The following is a 22,246-nucleotide window of genomic DNA, read 5'->3' as shown; positions in this document are numbered from 1 at the left end:
GTGCCACCTAGATGCCATGTGAGAACTCGTGCTTGTACAAAATATTCCATTGTATTTCAAATGGGATCACCAGTAAATGAATTTATTCTCTAATTGATTGAGTCAAATCATTTAGCAAACAGCAAACTTTTGATTCAAAGAAAAAGAACAGGCAAATGATTGGTTGCTCAATGAAAGAAAAAGTAACAAAATATTACAAACAAATTGAAGTTTGGAAAAATCAAGAAGGACAAGTCATTGATCTCTATATGCATGTTTGCATAACAAAAAGGTAAGGCATCTATCACATATAAAAGAAGGCTAGGGTTGGAGTGATAACTCACCTTCAGCACTCAAACACAAGGGAAAACCTTCTTAAACAGCTCTTCCTCATCAAGTATCAGAAATAGGAAGAAAATGAAAATCTGTTTGAAATAAACAATGAGAAAATTAGAAGATAAAGGGACACTTACTAGGAAACGCCAAACTTGAATAAATTATAACAAAATAAATCCAAACGTTAAAGGGAAAAGAGGAACTCATACACTCTCTTGGAGGGGTTCAAAGGCCTCCTGTTTAGGCTTTTCATTCTTTTACAATATCCATTCCTGTGGTAGGCCGTAGGCCACTAGCAGTGATTCTTGTAGTCACTCCATTTGCACCCCCGCTAGTATAACTTTCCCATTTGGCTATTCCCCACTGAGTTCAACCTCTGTGTTATGACATGAATAAGTTGGATAAGGCTCCATCGAGTTATTACTTATTTTAGTTTAGGGAAAAAGTTCTCTGTCCGGGAGTGTGGCCTACGCCAACACTCCCATGAGTCTATCTCTCTCCTCTTCATGTAAAAAGACACCTCTGCCCCCTTGTTTTAAGGAGGAGAGAGATAGACACATGGGGGTGCTGGCGTAGGCCACACTCCCGTACAGAAAACTGCTTCCCTTTAGTTTATTTAACTTTTTTGGTAGACTGGTTTTATTTAGAGGCATATCAAGCAGAGAACCAGGTTCCTGATCTCAAAAAAATGAAAAACCTCAACGAAGCCGGATTGACATTACTTTTTTATGCACGAAAAAATATTTAGACATCTCAAATAAATAAATAAACATCTTGCTTGAGTGCATCCGGATTGACGTTACATTTTGATGCACGAAAAAATTTAGACATCTCAAATAAATAAATAAATATCTTGCTTGAGTGCATCGATGTACTAGACTACCTGTATTTTGCCACTACCATGTCACTTCCAGATTCATTTCTGTGATTGAGAGTACCTAAAAAAGTGAATAAAATACAATGAGTACCTACATCAATATGTGCCAATATGAAGGTAAAGATTTACACCAAAAAAGAAAAACGATGAAGATTGCATGCCTACAGATGTATTCAAGTTAATCATGTAATGAAGTGGATACCAAGGGTATGATAAATTCACAAGTTTAGCATACTTGACCAAATGAATCCTCCTGGCTAAACTTACTTCAAGTTCATCACGCAGATTTCAAACGAGAGAAAAAGCAATACATTTCCAGTTGTCCACACTCAAAAGTACCATTAAGTCCTTGAAGCACGTAGATGATAAGGCACATGAACCCAACTTGGACATTATGATGGTCCTATAACAGCCAAGTCAGAAGACCACACCCCTACCAAACAAAAGGTCACAAAGGCTTGCCTCCATTGGAAACTTATTTTGTGAATGGCCATCATGTCGTATCTTCTTCATGGCTTTTCTGTAAGTTTCAGCTTCTTGAACTCTGCCAGATTCCTCAAGACCAACTACCAACACATTGTATGTCCCTAATGAGGCACAGATCCCTTTATTTTTCATAGTCTCATATATTTCAATTCCCTTATTAACATCCCCACAACTAAAGTATGCTCGCATTAAAGCAGTGTAAGTAACTAGATTCTGTTCATCAGGCCATGAATGGAAAATCTTTGCAGCAGCCGCAGACATTTTAGCAGAGCCAAACTGGCTTACCAATAGTGAAACCAAATATGTTCCGGTAAAAACTCCGACACCAATCAATTGTTCAACAATCTCCATAGCATTCAGAAATGACTTTGTTCTGATAAAGAGGCCTATCAGAGCCAGGTATGCAGCTCTCTCAACTTCTAACCCCATCTTTAAACTGTATCTGAAGGCCAACAAAGCACAAGTTGGCTTACAATTGGCACAACTCGCCTGTATTATGGTAGAAACAACCATAGAATCAAATTGGATATTCTTACAGATAATCTCATTAAGTAAGTACTCAACAGCAACAAAGTTTTGCTTGGCCAAGAGATTTATGGCAAGGCCTGTATCAATAAATGAATTTACATCAACCACAGTTGCTTCCAACTCAAATATCTCTTCCTTATTAGTTCTTACAAAGGAGAGGTGTGGATTAACTTCCCTCAGGAGATCAGTAGCCACACCAGCATTTTCCAGAGTTTTAAGTGCCTCCAAATAGGCGGCACGATGGAGGACAATGCAATTCTCTTTCATATAAAGAAGGATTTGAGCCATTGCCCGTGTCTCCCCAGCAATGGAACATTTTTGGACTAAAATATTGCATGTAGCTTTATCAGGTTGCACCCCAGCTTCTTCCATTTTGCTCAAAATTTCAAGAGCTGCTTTGAATTTTCCTGGAACCAGTCGAGCAAAAAAAAAACATGAGTGTCCTACTTGCCAAAACCTCAATGATAAGTAGGAGTAGCTACCATACCAAGCCCAAAAAGGATACTTAACTGCATCAAGTGCAAAAATTATTAACTGAGAGAGAGATGAAGAAGCATTTATTAAGTAAAAAAAGGAGGATAGAATCTCAGTCGCCTGGAAACTTCATATAGCCCTGGAGTACCCCTTTGGACATGATATAATATGAGTATGTGATATGTGTCCAAGACCCATCCAGCAGCAAGATACTAGGACACAGTTGTGAAGGAGAAGAATAACAGCCCTTGACACAATGACATCTATAATTAAGAAATGAACCCCCATCCCTACCTTTCTAATACATTAATCCCTTTTCTCATGCATCTTAACGAAGTAATGCAGTCACGGTTCAAAGAATGGACCTTGTTATTCATGTCTTATGGTTATCGGTGTTTTTGTAGTAAGAAACAGATTTTGAGAGTTTTATAAAAGCATATGTATCCTGCCCTCTATCTACATATTTCTGTTTACTTATGTGTAGTTTGTTTTATTTTGTTGTATTTTATTTTATTTGGTGTCAAAATTGTTTATGCACTAATATTGTAATGCTAAGTGGGGTAGTTATTAGGAAGTTATTGCTGGAGAAGTAATTATTAGGGAGTTATTTCTCTTCTTTTTTTTTTTTGGGGGGGGCGTTTAAAAGACTGTATTTCAGAATGGAAGACAACGACAGATGTTGGAACTTGTGACATTTTCTACCATTCTCAGCAGGATGAGTGATTCCCCTGCAAACCTTGGAGTTAATCCAAGTTGGTGTGAAACCAAGCCCTCTTTCTCTTCCCTAATTCTTCTCTCATAGGCTACCACCTCTCCCTCTCCCCTATTCCTTTTCTACAAGTCCCATTTTTTCCCACTTTTGGCTTAAATTATAGCCTCAAACACAATAGAGATTCATCAATTAACAGCAAGGAGGCACTGAGGACACATTTTTTGGAGTTTGGTAGTGACTTAGTAATGTAGTCCTAGAATAGGAATTAATCCCACTAGGAACCAAGTAGAACCAAGCTTAGAGTAAGCCTGCTGTTTAGGGCTGATTAGGGACTGTTTTAGGGCAAAATTAGGATGGGAATTTGGGAATGGGGTTTATAGGGTTTAAAGGATAAGAGGGATTTTAGGGTTTGGCTGGACAGAATGGGCAGCAAGTCTGGTCAAGTGGGGGAGATGGTATGGGAAGGCTGTGCTCTGATTTTGGTGTAAAACAGAGGTAGGATGATGGCTGGATAATGCCTAGATGATCTAGGGTTTTGGAAATTCAAATAGCAAAACAAGAGGGATCGAATGGGGGAGGGAAGGAAACTAAAAACAGAAATTTAAATCTCAACTTAGTATAGGATTCCACCGGCAGCAAGTTAAGGGATGAAGGATGAAATCACCTTCGAAGAGAGACCCTCCCAGCCGTCACGGCATAAGGAGTCGCAGGATTCCACCCACCCTTCCACCTTGATGTACCCACAAGGATGCAAACACTCAAAGGAGCAGAACAATGCGTGCAGATGGCCAGCAACAGAAAATAGTCTTTTAATACAAATTTCAATTGTGGGGAGCCTCCCACGATCTCTTATATTTATAATAAGGCCATAGGCCAATTCCTACTACAAATTAAATACCTCTCCTTCACAAAAACGTGGAAGGGAGAGGTTTAAGTCTAATTAATTACTTAAAATTAGTGTAATGACTTAACTACCCCTACTAACTTAAAAATAAAAGAATCTAACTTAGAACAATTAACTTTAAGTGAAGATTCCATACTAGCCAATAGGATATAAGAACCTATTAGCCAATAGGAACATTTCACTTAAATTAGACCAATTGAACCAATTGGATGCAACCAATTTAAGCCGGTTCAATCTAAAAACAGAAAAAATAACTAAGTATGGAAAATAGAAATCCTAGCCTACGGCTCCCTATTTAACCCCTAAGTTCGGGGTTTTTCTTCTTCTTCTTCCTTCTTGGAGCTGCATCAACTCTCCCGTCTTGAAAACATTCATCCCCGATGAATGGCTGGAGATCACGAGATGGTCTTCCAAATCGTCGAGTTGCTTGAGTTCATCTTCGGCGGATGGTGCAATTTTGTATGCGAAAGCAGCTCTTTGGAGTATGAAGAAGATTGCAAATCTGGCTGGACAGCAGCCTCTTGATGATTACATGAATACCTTGTAAATCTTCCTCATCAAAATAATGTTCATCATCGTCGTGGGGAAGTGCGGGAATGTGAATGCCACCTTGGTCTTCATCTTCACCTTGAATTTCTTCTTTTTCAGCCACGTTGAGAGGCTTCTTCTTATGTGGGCAGTCCCTAGCGATATGTCCCTTGTCTTGACAATAATAGCAAGTAAAGGGTCATTTCTGCCCATAGGAGTCTTGCCCTTGTCATCCATACGTGGGGAACAGCAGGACGAGAAGTGTTGCCTATAGAGGAACCTTGTTTTGAGGTGCTAGTGTTGATGTAGGCCGGCTTGAAAGTAGAACCCGGCTGTTTACATGAAGTTAATAGCTCCTCTACTTTCAAGGCCTTCTCAAAACAATCTTGAACATCTACAACATCAACCACTCCAATTGTCTCCGTTGATCTCACTTTGATAGTCCCAATCAACTCAGAAAGCATTTGGATGCCCTCCTCCTAATGCCAAAAGCGAGAAGAAAGAGCATTGAATTGCCTCATGTACTCGGCCATTCTGATCCATGGTCCTTGGCGGAGGGAGTTGAATTTATCCCCGCATCCCAAGGACTCGAAGTGCCTTGGTGGAGTATTGCTTGCTCAGTGCCATTTCCGTCTTCCCAAGTACAGTACAGATTACCATTGAAGTCCATCTCTCTTTCAAGCAATTCTCCACCACTCACGTGCAGACTCCGACAAGCTTAGCAGGGATTAACTTCATTTTCCCTTCTTGGATAGATCATACCAATCGAAATAGTCTTCTATTGCAATGAAGCCAATCATAAAAACACTTGAGGGTCGACTACTTATCGAATTCTTTCACTCTCAAGCTTCACCTTCTCAAGGTTACACCTTGTATGTCGCCAATAGTACACCTTGGTCTCTAGTGAAGTAGACCTCATATACTTTTCTCAAAAGTGGGCTGCCACCTCATCCGTCCCGCTTCTCTATCTCTCGTCTCGTAGCCTCGGTAGTGATCTCTCGTGCTCCCGAGAAGGCTCTACGGGCATATCTAGGTCTCTGTCCCGACGATCTACTATAGTAGTTCTATCATCTCTGTCATCTTTGATCACCCGAATCTGCCCTCGTGACCTATATGTCCATCTCTATAACCCCCGTAGTCATCTCTAGGGCTCCCATCTCCTGTTAGCGAGTCTTGGTACCACCAATGGGGTTGATACTGTCCTCTTCTATGGGTACATTGCTGTCCCCATTAGGCAGTAAGCTGCCTATGTTCAATTACTTGCAGACCTTTCAGCCATAGCTCTCTGTTCAACCCTAAGGTCTTCAAACAAGGTCTTCCGGTCCTGCAGAAATTTCCGAACATCTCTAGCATGGCCGCCATGGGGTCGGGTGGTTGTGGCAGCACCGGGTTGTCATGTTCATCCATGGCTCGATACCAAAATAATGTAGTCCTAGAATAGGAATTAATCCCACTAGGAACCAAGTAGAACCAAGCTTAGGGTAAGCCTCACTGTTTAGGGCTGATTAGGGGCTGTTTTAGGGCAAAATTAGGATGGGAATTTGGGAATGGGGTTTATAGGGTTTAAAGGATAAGAGGGATTTTAGGGTTTGGCTGGAAGGAATGGGCAAGTCCGGTCAAGTGGGGAGATGGTATGGGAAGGTTGTGCTCGATTTTGGTGTAAAACAGAGGCGGTGATGATGGCTGGATAATGCCTAGATGATCTAGGGTTTTGGAAATTCAAATGGAAAAACAAGAGGGATCGAATGGGGAGGAAGGAAACTAAAAACAGAAATTTAAATCTCAACTTACTATAGGATTCCACCGGAGCAAGTTAAGGGATGAAGGATGAAATCACCTTGAAGAGAGACCCTCCCGGCCGTCATGGCGTAAGGAGTCGCAGATTCCACCCACCCTTCCACCTTGATGTACCCACAAGGATGCAAACACTCAAAGGAGCGAGAACAACGAACAGATTGACCGACAAGAAAAAAGTCTTTTAATACAAATTTCAATTGTGGGGAGCCTCCACGATCTCTTATATTTATAATAAGGCCATAGGCCAATTCCTACTACAAATTAAATACCTCTCCTTCACAAAAACGTGGAAGGGAGAGGTTTAAGTCTAATTAATTACTTAAAACAGTGTAATGACTTAACTACCCCTACTAACTTAAAAATAAAAGAATTTAACTTAGAACAATTAACTTTAAGTGAAGATTCCATACTAGCCAATAGGATATAAGAAACATTTCACTTAAATTAGACCAATTGAACCAATTGGATGCAACCAATTTAAGCCGGTTCAATCTAAAAACAGAAAAATAACTAAGTATGGAAAAATAGAAATCCTAGCCTACGGCTCCCTATTTAACCCCTAGGTTCAGGGTTTCTTCTTCTTCTTCTTCCTTCTTGGAGCTGCATCACTTAGCACTTGATCGCAACACCCCAATTCGTGAGATAGCAAAGGAAGATACTAACCTATCATGTATCCTTTATTAAATCCCCTGAATCTTACAAAAAAAAATTCTGATTTTCATCATTTATGATTTTTAGCATTCTGCATGTATGTTGTGAGTTTTATATTAGTAGACCTTTCCAAACATGAATTCTCTCAATCCTTTAACTTGTATTAGATTACCCAAACCTGTTCTGCACAAAGCTCACCGCTACAATCTGAACGGCAGACTGCCCTACATCACCAAGTACCCATATTCTTTGGACACGTCTAGGTTCAGGTGGATCCGACACCTCGAGACATGTGTATCCAATCAACATACCCAAACCATAAACATAGGATAGAATTTTACAACTGAGATGGGCACCCAAGTTTTCATTCATGGTGACATATTGTGGATCACAAGCAAATTGATAAGGATAACCCGATTGAGTGGTACAAACACCCAAGTTGTTATTCACAGTAACATACATATGGGTGATGACCACAAATTGACAATGATCATTTAATGGAGGGAACCAACTGGAACTGTCAAACCCAGCATCAACTGGTTATAACTGCCCAGTTAATACAGCAAACACACCACAAAATTTGGATGGCAAATATAGAGTGGTCCAGAATTCTGGGAAAATAGAGGTGCAGAGGCCAAATAAGAGCCTTATTCAGAAGAGGTCCCAAACTAAAATTCTGTCTCCAATAATCACGCAAGAATCTTACTGCCTCTCTAACAATTAATCACTGCTGCAGATCTATCTAGACAGAAAACTCCATCTAGATTAGGTGTTTCGCCAAATTTTGCTGCATATTCCATTTTCTTTCTGGCTGATGTTATTGGAATGGTTGTAGAGAATCCCAGCTAAAAATCAACTGATTTTCTCATTACCTATTACATAAGTCTTCCTAGCTGTACCAATATCAATTCTGGATGGAGAACATGGATCCATGGGTATTTTTAAAAACAAATCTAGTCCAGTGCATGCCATGGACCAATGATTGGTAGGTAGACTTTAAGATTCAAGGTTCACAAGGGAAAAATTTACAATAAAAAACAGCCTAAGTAATTAGAAAACCATTACTAGTCTGGCTTGATTCTCAGTAGGAAGTAAAATATTGAATTGAGATAAAGCAATAAAACCATCCACAAGTCATTTCACTTTGGAAGCATAAAGTATGATTGTTGTACATTAGACAAGCACAATAACTAGTAACAAACAAATAAAATACAAAGACAGAAAAGAACGCCAAGGTGCATTACTATGTACACTCACCAATTCCAGCAAGATACTCCATTAAGACTGTATAAGTGTAACAATTCGGTGAACACCCTGACTGCAGCATTTCCTTGTAAATATCAGTGGCCTCCTTTGGTCTGTTATTATCAAAAAGAACCTTCATCAAGGCAGTATAAGAAACAACTGTGGGACGACAGCCTGCAGCTTTCATCTCCTCCCACATCCTCAATGACCCATTAACATCCCCATCTTTAGAAAGCCAATGCAAAAGTGAAGTGTATGTAACTGCATCTTTCTTTATACCTTTTTCTTGCATCTGCTGAAAGACAAACTTCATTGATGAAATCCTCCCAGCTTCTCCAAAGATGTCCAGCATTGTTGTGTAAGTATACTGATCATGCTTAAAGCCTTTTAGACGAGAAGCCCAATTGAAAAACAGCCAAGCCTTCTCCATTGGTGGATGTGTTTTTAGAACTTGGTTTATTGTGTAAGAATCCCACCTTATAGTGAGATTTTCAAGCTGTTCCTGAGCATAATCCCATGTTGAATACCTTAATATTTTGGATATATTTCTAATGGTGTCTCTCATATAAACCGTTGGGTTTTTATCTTCTGCACTGTCTCTAGATTTGACAGATTTCCCTGCCCTCTTTCCCTTGACCAGTTGAACAAATTTCTTACACTTAAACTTATGAAGGGAATGCAGTCCTTTACCAGATCTATTCCAATATTTGAAAGGCCCACGACAATATATACGGAAAACATGCATATATTTTCCAACAAATCCACGGAAGCCATAATGGCCTAACATAAATAGTTGCTCGAACTCCTTGAGTTCTTGAACACAGAGACAATGTGAACTACTTGAAGACGAAATCACCACTATCCCTGTAGTAGAGTATTAGAGTATGTAAGTGCAACCTGACACTAACAAGTCTTCGCCTGTCCAACTCTACTTCAAACAGAAGAATAACAAAGGATCCATTGTATTTAAACAAGATGAATTCACAATGGCAAAATAAACAAAAATATATATTTTTCATGTGGAAGTTTTCAGTTGGCACTCAAACCTTTGAGGACACCTTGTCCATATCATATTCTACTCATGTGTCTAAGTTTCAGGTTGATCAAATTTTACCAAGTGTCAGAATAATGGTCTTAGTTTTTATAAAATAATAATAGTTTGTGACCACAAACCAAGTGACAAAATAAGGTTTTGAAAATCCACTGCAACAATGAAACTTTTCTAGAAAGAAATGGTCTGCTGAAAATACAAGAGAATATAGCAATACATGGGAGGATATATGGTTGAATCAAAGTCTGCAATTTGACATGTGGCTTATCTAGACCATTTTCTAGATATCCATATTGTAAACATTGCCATATCATTCTTCCATGGTGAAACATGGTCTCAGCATAGAGAGACTCCCTAATCTTGCTGAACAAGAAAAACTTTTGCTTAACAGTAATATTTATATTAAATTAAATAAATAATAAGGGGAAGTGTTCCCTCTATGCTAGCCTTTACTGCCATGTGAAGAACAGAGTGTATGATTCTGACAGCTGGAGATATGGGGAATCCTTTGGATAGGCTATTTGTCAATTCAGTGCCCTATTTCAACCGCATGGCCCTCCATATATTGGATTCTTTTGCTACTGAAATTATTTATCAAATAAATAAATAAATAAATAACTTTGCAAGCAAATTTGAAAGCTTTTATTTAGAGACAATGGTGAATTCAACTTGGGCTCAAAGTTGAGGCATGATAAGAAGATGATCTATACAATGTACCAATGTACCCACAAAGTTTGAGCACTGAGTTTCCATGTGGCAAACAAACCTGCAAATAAGGAAGCCACCCCTTATCCGCCCGACAAGAAACTCACTCCAATAAAATAATGAATGTATTCTTGTTTCATATATCCATATCCATACATGGTAATGCTTGTGTCTGAGTCACCCTTTTTTTTTTTTGAGGGGGGGGGGGGGGGGGACAGGGGGGGGAGGTTAAGGTGTATATGTCACCTTGGCAGAAAGAAATGAAGGAAGTTGCAATTGCTTCATTCAATCTAGTAAGATGATGTGTGTCTATGGCATATAGATTTCATCATTCAGATCATGTGTCATTTGACTTGGTCTTTAAGGGTAATCTAGGGTAGTTTATTCAGTTCTCAGTGGGTGTGCAGAGTACTTAGTTCTTTGTCCTGTTTCGTTACAACTCAGAAGAGCGGAAAGGAGATGGGTGTTTTTAGACTAACTACTTGATGATCTCTATACGTCGAAGCAACTCCTTTGTGTTCCTGCGTTACCCTTCTGCAAATTCTCTTCTCCTCTAAATCAGTACCACTGGATTGTAGGAGGGTCAAGGACAAGGAAGCTGAATGAGGAACACAGCATACGACTAGGGTCGCGAAAGCGAATATCAGAAACTCATGGTGCTATAGTATGGCAGATGACATTCAAAACAACAGCTGGGATTCCTAGACACAAACTGAATCTCTGAGATGTAAAATGCCCCTATCTGCAAATTGAAGATGAGGCTCAGAAGATGAAGATAACCAAATGAATTGAATGATTCGTGAATTGTACCTAAAAATGGTCCACTTCCCAATACTATTAACCACCACTCTGAACCAAACCAATAAATAAAAAAAGCAACAAACCTAGTGAGAACTAGAAAAGAAAAATAAGAGCCTTTGTCTTACCTGTGCGATGCGCAGTTCCCTGCTTCCTTCTGAGTTCCTCTTCTTCTTCTTCTTTGAATGAATGAACGACTGAGTTCCACTATCTTTATAAATCAAATTTGTTTTTCTTCACTCCCAACTCCAAAGATGGGAAAACAAGAACGGTCGGAGGCGCGAATGCAGTGCCGCACTGCCGTTGCTGCTTGGGTATGGGAGTTTCGGGAGTAAGAGGGAGAACACAGCCGCGGGGGTTGGAATGTTTGGATAGCCTTTAAACCGGACCCGTCAATGAGCCGGAAAACGTGCAAATCTCCGTCTTGGCCGGTTGAATCGGCAAAACGCAACCCAGGAAATAAAAGATGGCGTTCAAATTAACAAATCAAGTGCTCCGGTTCATTTCAGGCCCAATCCAGTATCTACCTTGGAACTAATGAAGCATACCGGGAGAGGTTCTCTGAGCCGCTAGCATAGTAGGGTGCACTAGTATTTCTATGCCTATCTCTCTCTTTCTCACATATAATATCATTGTTGCTTTCTAATGTATCATACCATTTTATCGCACCTCATAGGTGGGCTTCTTTATACCGCTTTGCCAAGAACCCTCTCCCTTTAATTTTAAAGTATCAAAGTGGATCCCTAGTGGTAAAGCGAGTTCATTATGCAATGGGTGATACCATCAATGTGAATTATAACTTGAGAGTGTTCCCACCACGATATCTGCACACCACACCAGCTTTAAAAAAATGGGACTTATACAGAACAAGAGAGAAAATAATAATAATAAATCTAGGGCAAGTGGTCACTGTCAGGCTGCGTGGCTCTTGCACCAACGCAGGGGCCAATGGGAGCAGGTGCAAAGGCATTAACCAAGGGATTTTTTCGTTTTGTAGGGAGCGGGGAGGTCATGTCAGGTGGGCTGAGTTTAGATGCCGGCTACATGCGATCAGATAACATTCTTTTTCCCTAAAATCTACATGAGAGGGAAACTGCACTCTAACGCTGTGGGAAAGTTTTTCCCTAAACTTAAGGGAAAATAACCCTGAAATTCATTGTGGCTTGCACCCAAACACACAGAGGGGCGTGAACTGACTGCCTGCCCCCATGAAAGGTAGACCATCTGCCCCTGCTGAAACTTCTACGCATACTCCTATTTAAGGGGTGTCAAATAGCCAGGATCAGTGGGGCCTGGTCTGAGCTCACCAATTTTCACCCCTCAATCGTGTCTGAACGCTTAAATATTTGGGCTTCCATTGGGCGGGCATGATACTATTTTATTTCGATCGGTCGATGTTCATTGGGCAAAACGGGCCTTAGACGGGCTAGTGAACATTTTAACTATAAACAAGCTCAAAATAGACCATGATAAAAACTGTTTTATTTTTAGGATTGCAAGGGCCAACCAATGTTTAATTCGTTGGCCCATTAGCCCATTACATTGAAAATCAATGGCTTATTGAGCCATAGAAAGGGTTAAGGCTTTTAGCTGATTTTGATTTTGGAGTTAGAATAGGTATTTCAAACGGGCCTAAAGGGTGGGGCTTAACCGGGCTTGTAATCAGTCGGGGCCGGTCAAGCGACCAATGGGTAAGAGCCTTGCAGCAGGAACAACCGATTATAATCAGCTCAAACTTCAGCCCTGCACGTTTATTAAACAGGTCGGGTCCATTCGAGCTGTGTCGGTTCTGTTGGTGCAGGCCTAAAATTGACACCCACACTCCTATTGGCCCCCATGCTGACGAATCTTTATCCACCTTTAAAGTTCATCCTCTTAATCTCATAGCCACCATCAGATTCTCAAGTGAGGTGCACCGGTAATGCACTGCACCTGAGAGGATAAAAATTCCTCGTTGACCCTCTCCCTAAACTTAATTACATTTTTATTGACGTTTCTTCCTCGCCACTCACATTTTGTGGTGTTTCCCACCAGTCTTTTTTTTTTCTAAACGCCCAATAGCCATTGACGAGTGCTTCAGGGTCTAGACTCTACACCATTAACCTAATTTAATTCGATTTCTCCCCTTATTTAAATGATGATCTAATCCCTTGCCCGAACACACTGCCCGGGTGGGTGTGGGGAATTATAATAAAAAAAAAAAACAGAGTGCAAAAGCTCCATTCGAATTCGATATAAAACAAAACAAGAGAAAACAATTTCAATGAAAAAATACCTTCTTTTTTTTTTATTATTTATAAGAAAGAAAAATTACCCATTTTACATTGAAACAAAGAATCCAAAGTATAATGCGTTTTTAGCTTTGCTAACCTCATATGGTATGAAATGGACATGGATTACAACCCAATACTATTAGATTTCTTGTGGGTTTATAAGAAGGAATTTTTATCACCTGCGGTTCCCCTGTTCGGTACAGGTGCTGGTGGAGGTGGTAAGCGACGGTAACCAGATGAGTGAATGGTAGGACTAGGAGGTGGAGGTGAGAAGAAATAGAACGCGCCGGGTGGGGTAGGAGGTGGAGATTTATTGGATCGCAAAGGTGGTGGAGGAGGCTGATGAGACTTCGAAATGGGTGGTGGAGGTGGTGGTGTCTTGTGGTGGTGGTGGGGATTGATGGTAGGGAAGGGGGAGCCGATGTGAAGGATGGTGGGATTCAAGCTGAAAATCGTGGGCGACTGAAGAAGACATGTGAGGAAGAGAAATAGAATATACTTCATTAACAACCAAAGTGGTGGTGATAGTGTTAGCAGGGAGCAACCCATTACTGTTTAAGGGGTTAGGGGTTATTCTTTCTTTGCTATCACTGCACATGCATGGGAAGGAACTGTATTTATAGAGGTTGAATGAGAGGAGGGAAAAGAGCATAGGAGCTGTGTGGTTTATTAAAAGTTAAAACAATCCTCATCATCACTGCCCCAATTTAAACTTTTTGTTAGGAATGTGGGATCAAGAGATAGATTAGGATTAGATTAGCAATTTGGCTCTCCACCAGCCGTGGCAGGAGCTGGAGGGTCCAACCCTGCAAAACAAGGGTGGTTTTGATTATTTCACAGGTGAGACCCAAGTGTGGGTCCCTATCAAATGACCATAACCCCCTTTTTTTGATGTTTTTGTTGGACTGGACCCTCTGCTCCCGTTCCCGCCACGGCTAGAGGAGAGCCAAATCCTTAGATTAGTTAGGTCGTTTGGTAGTCAAGTTGTTAATTCTCTTTGTAATACCTACACATGTATTGCTATTATATATAGTAGCTAAGGATCGACAATGAGGGGTGAAAAAGAATGAAGAATTAAGAAATTAGTTTAGATGGTAATTCTCTATCTCAGTTTCCGCTTCTTAGGATTCCTTCACTAGTCTCGAATTAGTGAGATTTTCCTTCTTACGGTTCTTGAATCTTAACACTTTCTAAATCACTGCACATGAAACCCCATGCCAGAAAGTAGCCCTATACCTCCATCACTTGTGTAAAAGAATCCCCCCCCCCCCCCACCCACTCCCCACCCAAACACACGCATAGTGATTTCTCTTTTAAAACTGAGAAGTTTATAAGAAAAGGTAGCAAAGATGGCAGAGAGAGCATAGAAAAGAGAGAACGACATGAAAAAAAAAAACACAGAAAAAGAGAAAACAATATTAGAAAAAACTGAGAAGTCAAACAACTAATCTAGAATTAATTTCATTCTCAAAATTGTCAATTAAAGAAAAGATTAAAAAGGTGCCAACTAACGCAACTGGCAAGGCCTCCATTCCAGCATGCCCATATTATGATCCCTCTCCTGGTGGTAAAGCGAGTTAATTAAGCAATTGGTGATACCATCAATGTAAATTATAAACGTGAGAGTGTTCCCCCCACGATATCCGTGTAGAGAAGAATTTGCACACCACACCATCTTAAAAAAAAAAGGACTTACACATACAGAGCAAGAGAAAATAATAATAATAAATCTAGGGCAAGTGGTCACTGTCAGGCTGCGTGGCTCTTGCACCGACACGGGGGCCAATGGGAGCATGTGCAAAGGTATCGACCAAGGGATTTTTCATTTTGTAGGGAGTGGGGAGGTCATTTTAGGGGGTTGAGTTTAGATGTAGGCTACATGTGACCAGACAACATTCTTTTTCCCTAAAATCTATGTGAGAGGGAAAATTCACTCTAGCATCATGGGAAAGATGGTCCCTAAAACTTAATAGAAAAATAACCCTGAAAGTCAGCATGGCTTGCACCTAGACAAATAGGGGCACTAGCAGACTGCCCGTCCCCATGAAAGGTAGACATCCTGCCCTTGTTAAAGCTTCTATGCATACTCCTATTTAGGGGTGTCATCAACCAGTCGGGATCGGTCGGGCCTAGCTGGGTCTCAACAATTTTCACCCATCCACTGTGTCCAACCATTTAAGTATTCAGGCTTGCATTGGGTGGGCATAGTCCTATATTATTTCGGTCGATCAGTGTTCGGGCTTTAATTAGGATAAACAGGTCTTAGACGGGCTCAAAACTGGCCATGACAGTGGCTGTTTTTATTTTTAAATTATTTTTAGGATTGCAAGGGTCAACCAATGTTTAATTCGTTGGCCCATAAGCCCATTAATTGAAAATCATTGGCTTATTGAGCCATGGAAAGGGTTAGGGCTTTTAGCCGATTTTGATTTTGGGCCTTAGGGAAAATGGAGCCCACCTTGCAATCAATGTTTAATTCGTTGGCCCATAAGCCCATTAATTGAAAATCATTGGCTTATTGAGCCATGGAAAGGGTTTGGGCTTTTAGCCGATTTTGATTTTGAGCCTTAGGGAAAATGGAGCCCTGGAGGGTTTTGGGGTTAGAATAGGTATTTTAAACCGGCCTAAAGGGTCAGGCTTAGTCGGGCTAAAGGGGTTGGGCTTAAGCAGGCTTGTAATCAGTCGGGTCGGTCAGGAGACCGATGGGTAAGGTCCTCGCACCAGGAATGATCGATTATAAATGCTCGAGCTTGAGCCCGACACATTTATTAAATGGGCCAGGTCGGTTCGGGATTTAATCAGTCGGGTTCGGTCAGTTCTACTAGTGTGGGCCTGAAATTGACACCTCCACTCCTATTGGCCCTCGCATTGATGCAGACCACGCTGATGGATCTTTATCCGGTGCATTGGGTAGTGCACTTTTCAAGTTCATCCTCTCAGTTTCATGACCATCGTCGGATTCTCAATTGAGGTGCACAGCAAAAACTTAATTACATTTTTATTGACGTTTCTACATGGGGAATTTAAAAATTAAAAAAATAATAATAATTTGGTTTCCCCTCCACTCACATTTTACTGTATTCACCACTAGTCTTTTTTGTTTTTGCCTTTCTAAACACCCACTAGCCATTGACGAATGCTTCAGATGGCACTGGTCAAGGTCTAGACTCTAGACCATTAACCTCAAATTTAACTCGATTTCTTTAATTCCCTTATTTATTTGACGTAAATGCCCCCATCATCTCAATTTAACCTTTGTAATGGTTGATACTTGATAGCACCTGCCTGCCCCAATTTGGATCCTCTACTGCCAAGCTGTCCGGCAGGACCCTACTGTCAAGACACAGCAAGGCGGTAAATGATCGCCTTATCCCCACTTGGGCAAGACACTCGGACAGGAGTAAGGCAATCATTTACCGCCTTGCTATGTCTTGGGAGTAGGGTCCTCCTGGGCAGCTCGGCAGTAGAGGCTCAGGTCTCTTCCTGCCCACTATCCTTTCTCATTACTTCATTAGAGCCCATTTTGTTTTGGATTTCTGAAATTCAAAAAAAGGGAGTGCAAAAGCTCCATTCAAATTGGACATAAGATAAAAGAAAACAAGAGAAAATAATTTCAATGAAAAATTTACCCAAATTTTACATTGAGACAAACAAGCCAAAGTGTAATAATGCGTTTTTAGCCATGCTAACCTCATATATGGTATTGCAAGGGACTCCATCGATTACAACCCAATACCACACACACACAGTTAGGAGCGACTCATATAAAAAGCTGGTGATAATGATGTCCTTTAATGGAGGAGAGGTGCTGATGGAGGTGGCCGATAGGCATGGTGACTAGAGAAATAACCTGCAGATGATGAGTACTGCATGGGAGGACTAGGAGGTGGAGGTGAGAAGAAATAGAACGCGCCCGGTGGGAGAGGAGGTGGAGATTTATTGGGTCGCAATGGTGGCGGAGGAGGAGGCTGATGACACTTTGAATTGGGTAGTGGAGGTGGTGGTGTCTTGTGGTGGTGGTGGTGGTGGTGGTGGGGATTGAGGGCAGGAAAGGGGGAGTTGGTGTGAAGGATGGTGGGATGCAATAAACAGAAAAGCATGGGCGACTGAAGAAGACATGTGAGGAAGAGAAATATTATAATATACTTCCTTAACAACCAAAGTGGCGATGATAGTGTTAGCAGGGAGCAACCCATTACTGTTTGAGGGGTTGAGGGTCGTTATTCTTTCTTTGCTGTGATCACTGTCCAAATGGCCGGGAAAGAACTGTATTTATAGAAGCTGAATGAGAGGAGGGAAAGGAGCATAGGGAGCGGGGGGGGTAAGGCGGTACTTTTCACTGCACTTGTGTGTGAGCATACGGCAGCACCGGGCAGGTGAAAGTAGAGGATTGTGATTTTTATGGGAAGCAGTTTTCTGTACGGGAGTGTGGCCTACACTAGCACTTCCATATGTCTATCTCTCTCCTCCTTAAGACAAGGGGGCAGAGATGTCTTTTCACATAAAAGGAGAGAGATAGACTCATGAGAGTGCTGGCGTAAACCACATTCCCGGACAGAGAACTTTTTCCCTTATTTAAAACAATCTTCATCATCACTACCCCAATTTCAACTGCCACTGACCTACCAGTGCAATTTTTCTTTCCTATCACTAGAAAAGCACTTATAAAGAGGATTGACTTTCTGAACCGCTACACATGAAACCCATGCCTGAAAGTAGCCTTATCCCTCCATCACTTGTGTCTAAAGAATCATATCCATGAAGAAGAACACCCTCCCGGCCCCCCAACCCACACAGTGAGAGAGAGAGAGAGAGTGCTGGCCCTGCTCACTAGAAAAAATGATGATTTCTCTTTTAAAAATGAGAAATTTGTTAAGAGGGAAGAAAGCAAAAATGGTTGAGCCAAGTACTACAGGCATAGAGAACATAGAAAAGAAAAAACAAAATAATAATAATAAAACACCAAAAAAGAAAAACAAAATTTGACAAAAAAAAAAGAAGCCAAACTAACTAATCTCGAATTAATTTCATTCTCACAATTATCAATAAAAAGAAAAATTACGAAAGATGTCAACTAACGCAACTGGTAAGGCCTACATTCTAGCATGCCCATATTATATACCATAAATAAGTTTCAGTTATGGTCCCAATTTGGTGAACATATCGTACTCCTAATCATAGGTAAAATTACATACCAATTTAAAATTTCTACGTGTCATTGGTGTGAGCCTGAAAATGATTCACCAAGTTTAAAAAACATTTGAATATAAACTCTTAAAATACAAATGAAAATTAAAATCCAATACATAGTATGTCATATGATTGAGATACATGTCATATCAAATAGCTCAGTTGCTTAAGGACAGAAAAGTATAGGATGTGATGTGAAAATTTCCATTTACTGACATGGTAGAAACATTTTCCCTATCAATTAATTAATTAATTAATGTTGTTTTCAGCCTAATCCAAAAAAAAAAAAAAAAATTTTGCTCTTGCCTTTAATACATCATATTAAACTACTTGATTATCCAAGGGTGGGTTTCACCTTACGAAAATACCCACAAACAAATTTGGATTATTAAAATAACCAAAAAGAAAGGCATAAATTGTACAAATAAGCAAAACAATGATAAGATAAGTATATACTATGTTTGGATGTTAAGAAAAGAAAATATCCAAAATTCATAGGTGGATCTATAATTAAGCCTTACGTCAGGGAAAGTACATGTAAAATTTTAAACCTTTGGAAGGGAAAATAGTAACTGAGTACCACATGTGGAGTATCCTCTAGGGAACTCAACTCTAACTTTACATAGCAACACAAAAAATTCTCCACAATAAATCATTTTGCAACGCTTGCACAAACGATAGCAGGAGAAGTGGATTTCGTGTTGAACATATTTTTCATACACATCACTGCAATCACAGTTGCAGCCGTTTGACGAACGGAGACGGAGAAGAAGAAGAGGAACAGAGCTTATTTGCCTCTGCAATCATCGATTTACCCAGCTGCAATTAACCGGCCACCTGAACTAAAATAAGAACTGATAATAGGAAGGGGCAGGGGGTATTCAGCCTCAAAGGAAGTCTTGCCGGCCACCTAAACTGAAATGAGAATGGAGACGAAGAAGATGAATGGAATGGGGGCAGTCGGCGGCTAGGGTTCGAAGAGAAGAAGATCAAAACCATATTATGCGAGAGTTTTGTTTTGCATTTTTTCTTCTTTAAATTTTGAGTGTGTTTTTTTTTTTTTTTTTTTTTTTTTTTAATAAATAAAACTAAACTTAAGTTAAAAAGTAGAAAACACGTTTAATTCGTGTTTAATACATGTATAATACGGGCACACTTAAAAAACAAATATTTTACCAAATATATGAAAATATACGATGAAATATGTTTTTTTTAAGTAACTGTTTTCTCTTTGATATTCTCTGTTGCAAAAGTGGATTCCGTGTTGAACATATTTTTCATACACAAGTCAACACCATGAATCCAACACACCTATATGTAATCTAAGGGAGACTAACCCATAATGCCCAATTGCTACGACAAGGACCTTTTAAGTTAGGGGATCAATCAAAAGATACTAATGAGAATCTTGTTCCTAAAACATCCAACAATATTCAATTCAAAATTCTCCAGTGATTCAATCCAATTTATACATGTATGTACACTCACATGTACACCTGTGTCTTAGAATCTCCATTTCAATGATCACGCATATTGACCAGCATATGAACAGAATGCTCAATTTCTTCTCTAACCATAAACACTTTTAGGTGAAAAGTTAAGAACAATTATATCATATTAATATCATGTATAATACAATAAATTAAACACTTTAATAATTGAATTTGATGGATACAATCCCAACAACTTCAATTTATGTGGGAAAGATTGAAAATTGGGCGTGAAATAATTTAAATGAAACAGCAAAGTGGGTTGGGAGCTTAGTGCTCTTTTCTCATTTTGTCTTTTTGACTAGCGAGATTTTTTATTTTAATTTTTAGATTAATGATGTTAACGTGGGTAGGAGATTCACATGCCTGAACTCTTTTCTCCTTTTTTTTTTTTTTAATCTTTAACTCTTAAGGTAGTAAATAACATAAGGGAGAAAGAACGTCATGTGTGAAATGATCGATGCACCACTTGAAAAGACAAAAAGGACTAGGGGTGCACCGATCATTATGCACGATACCGCTCTGCACAACCGGGTGGCAGAAAGTCACACTGCGAAATTTTCCTTCCAATCCCACTAGCTACTTTGCCCTTTTTGTTATTTGGGATCCATTCTTATAAGATCTTTTTCCCGCCTGGTCTTTAAATTATTTAGTGGCTAAGTAGTCCAAATCCAAAATGTCAATCAGATCACTTAGTTTGTTAGGAAAGCTAGCACTACTGAGTACTGACTGACTATTAACGTCTCTTTTTCTCTGTTTTCTTTAGTTTAATTATATCTTGCTTGCTTGGGTGCTTCTTATTAAAGGGGTTTCCCACGGTTTCAATGTAATCCGGCCATCATTATCTTTGTCGCACATAATAATAAGATTTCATTTCAATAGATATGGTGAAAGAAAAAGGAAAAAGTGACTTCAAAAAAGAAAGAAAGATATATACTATGAAACCACCACCAACTTCAACTTACGATTTCCATTGAGTGGACCACTCACTCCTTAATTTGGATAATATGCTCTGTTACTACTTAGATACATTCCTGTGAATGATGCTTTTGAGGGTGAAGAAGAAGGCCCGATTCAACAAGTTGGGTGGTCCATCCTATTGCACAACGCCTAGTCGCCACCCAATAGTGTCCCCTTCCGATTTGGATCCTGTCCTGCAATGGCAGGAGCTGGAGGAGCATCCAACCCAGTTAAACGACAGCCAAAACAGGGGGTGGGGTGGTTATTCACAAGTGGGTCCCACCTGGGCCCCACATGTGAAATGACCACCCCCACCCCCTGTTTTTAGGGGGTTTCCATGGGCTGGACGCTCCAGCTCCCGCCACTGCAGGACAGGAGCCAGATCCATCCCCTTCCTTCTACAACACCTATTCTGTACACCCAACTAACTCTACGGGCAAGATGGGTCTCTTACATTCACTCCGAGACACCACCACCCCACCCCACCCCCACCACACCACATCAATAAGATGACCCAAGGTTCAGGATGGTTTTTTTCTTTTTTTTTTTTTAGGATAGAAACTAGAAAGATGATTAAAGGAAGTTGACGTAACGAAAGTATAATAGGAAGATGGGGACATGACTCATGCACAGATGTCTTGGCAGCACGGTTCTACCGGGCAGCTCTCGGCAGTAGAGGATCTGGATCCTCGACTTTCCCACCCTATGTACTGCAATTTGCTTTTGATTGTTTTGATTTCAATTAGTAGTCTTCCTTTCTGATAAAACGCTGTTGGTTAAAATATGGTCCTCTCTCTCTCTCTCTCTCCCTCTTTTGTGCAGGGGCTGGTTGGTGGGCATGAAATAAAGCTACAATTAAATTCTTGATTCAAAAACAGAACGTGAAGAAGATGGCAGCGAGATTACCGTTTCAACTCACACCTACATTCTACACTGGAATCATGGATTGACGCTTCGGTATCAGATCGGCCAGTGTCAGCACAAGAACACTATGGATATCCGACCAATACCGAAATGATATCCCAGATTGGTGTGGATATCGGCTCCGGATCGACAATCTGTTAATACCAACTTCATCATAACTCGTGACTCTTTTCTTTTTAATCTTCAGACCTCCATATCTCTCTCTCTTTTGTTCTACGATTTTAACCAATTTGAAGCTACGCATTAGTTTTACCTTATCTTGACTTTCAATGGTGCAGAAATTTGTTTAATAGCTGGTTTTCGCAAATTTGAACTTTCCTACAGTGATTTTGATGGTG

At 40.2% G+C, this 22,246-nt stretch overlaps 1 protein-coding gene and 1 long non-coding RNA gene across 2 annotated transcripts; one reads left to right on the top strand and one right to left on the bottom strand.

Annotated features, from left to right (window-relative positions):
• Nucleotides 1-323: 323 nt before the first annotated feature.
• On the bottom strand, nt 324-11,247 carry LOC122658550 (pentatricopeptide repeat-containing protein At2g01390). Its single transcript, XM_043853560.1, has 6 exons — nt 11,200-11,247; nt 8,530-9,381; nt 1,395-2,613; nt 1,191-1,253; nt 527-691; nt 324-404 (listed from the first exon to the last, which is right to left on the bottom strand). Exons 2-3 carry the CDS (start codon nt 9,302-9,304, stop codon nt 1,610-1,612), a joined length of 1,779 nt encoding a protein of 592 aa, XP_043709495.1. The 5' UTR covers nt 9,305-9,381; nt 11,200-11,247; the 3' UTR covers nt 324-404; nt 527-691; nt 1,191-1,253; nt 1,395-1,609.
• Nucleotides 643-1,046, top strand: LOC122658552. Its single transcript, XR_006332460.1, has 2 exons — nt 643-747; nt 927-1,046. It is a non-coding gene; the product is annotated as an uncharacterized LOC122658552 (long non-coding RNA).
• Nucleotides 11,248-22,246: the final 10,999 nt, after the last annotated feature.

Source organism: Telopea speciosissima, chromosome 4, assembly GCF_018873765.1.
Source record: "Telopea speciosissima isolate NSW1024214 ecotype Mountain lineage chromosome 4, Tspe_v1, whole genome shotgun sequence".
Lineage (NCBI taxonomy): Eukaryota > Viridiplantae > Streptophyta > Magnoliopsida > Proteales > Proteaceae > Telopea > Telopea speciosissima.
The sequence above is the reverse complement of the archived record's forward strand: the minus strand, read 5'-3'. Positions and strand labels throughout refer to the sequence as shown.

Bases quoted from the DNA above. Each gene is read 5' to 3' on its own strand.
- LOC122658550 (XM_043853560.1), bottom strand. From the start codon at position 9,304: ATGTTAGGCCATTATGGCTTCCGTGGATTTGTTGGAAAATATATGCAT. The intron at 2,614-8,529 runs GTGAGTGTACAT...GACTGGTTCCAG, and splicing joins GGAGTATCTTGCTGGAATTG to GAAAATTCAAAGCAGCTCTT.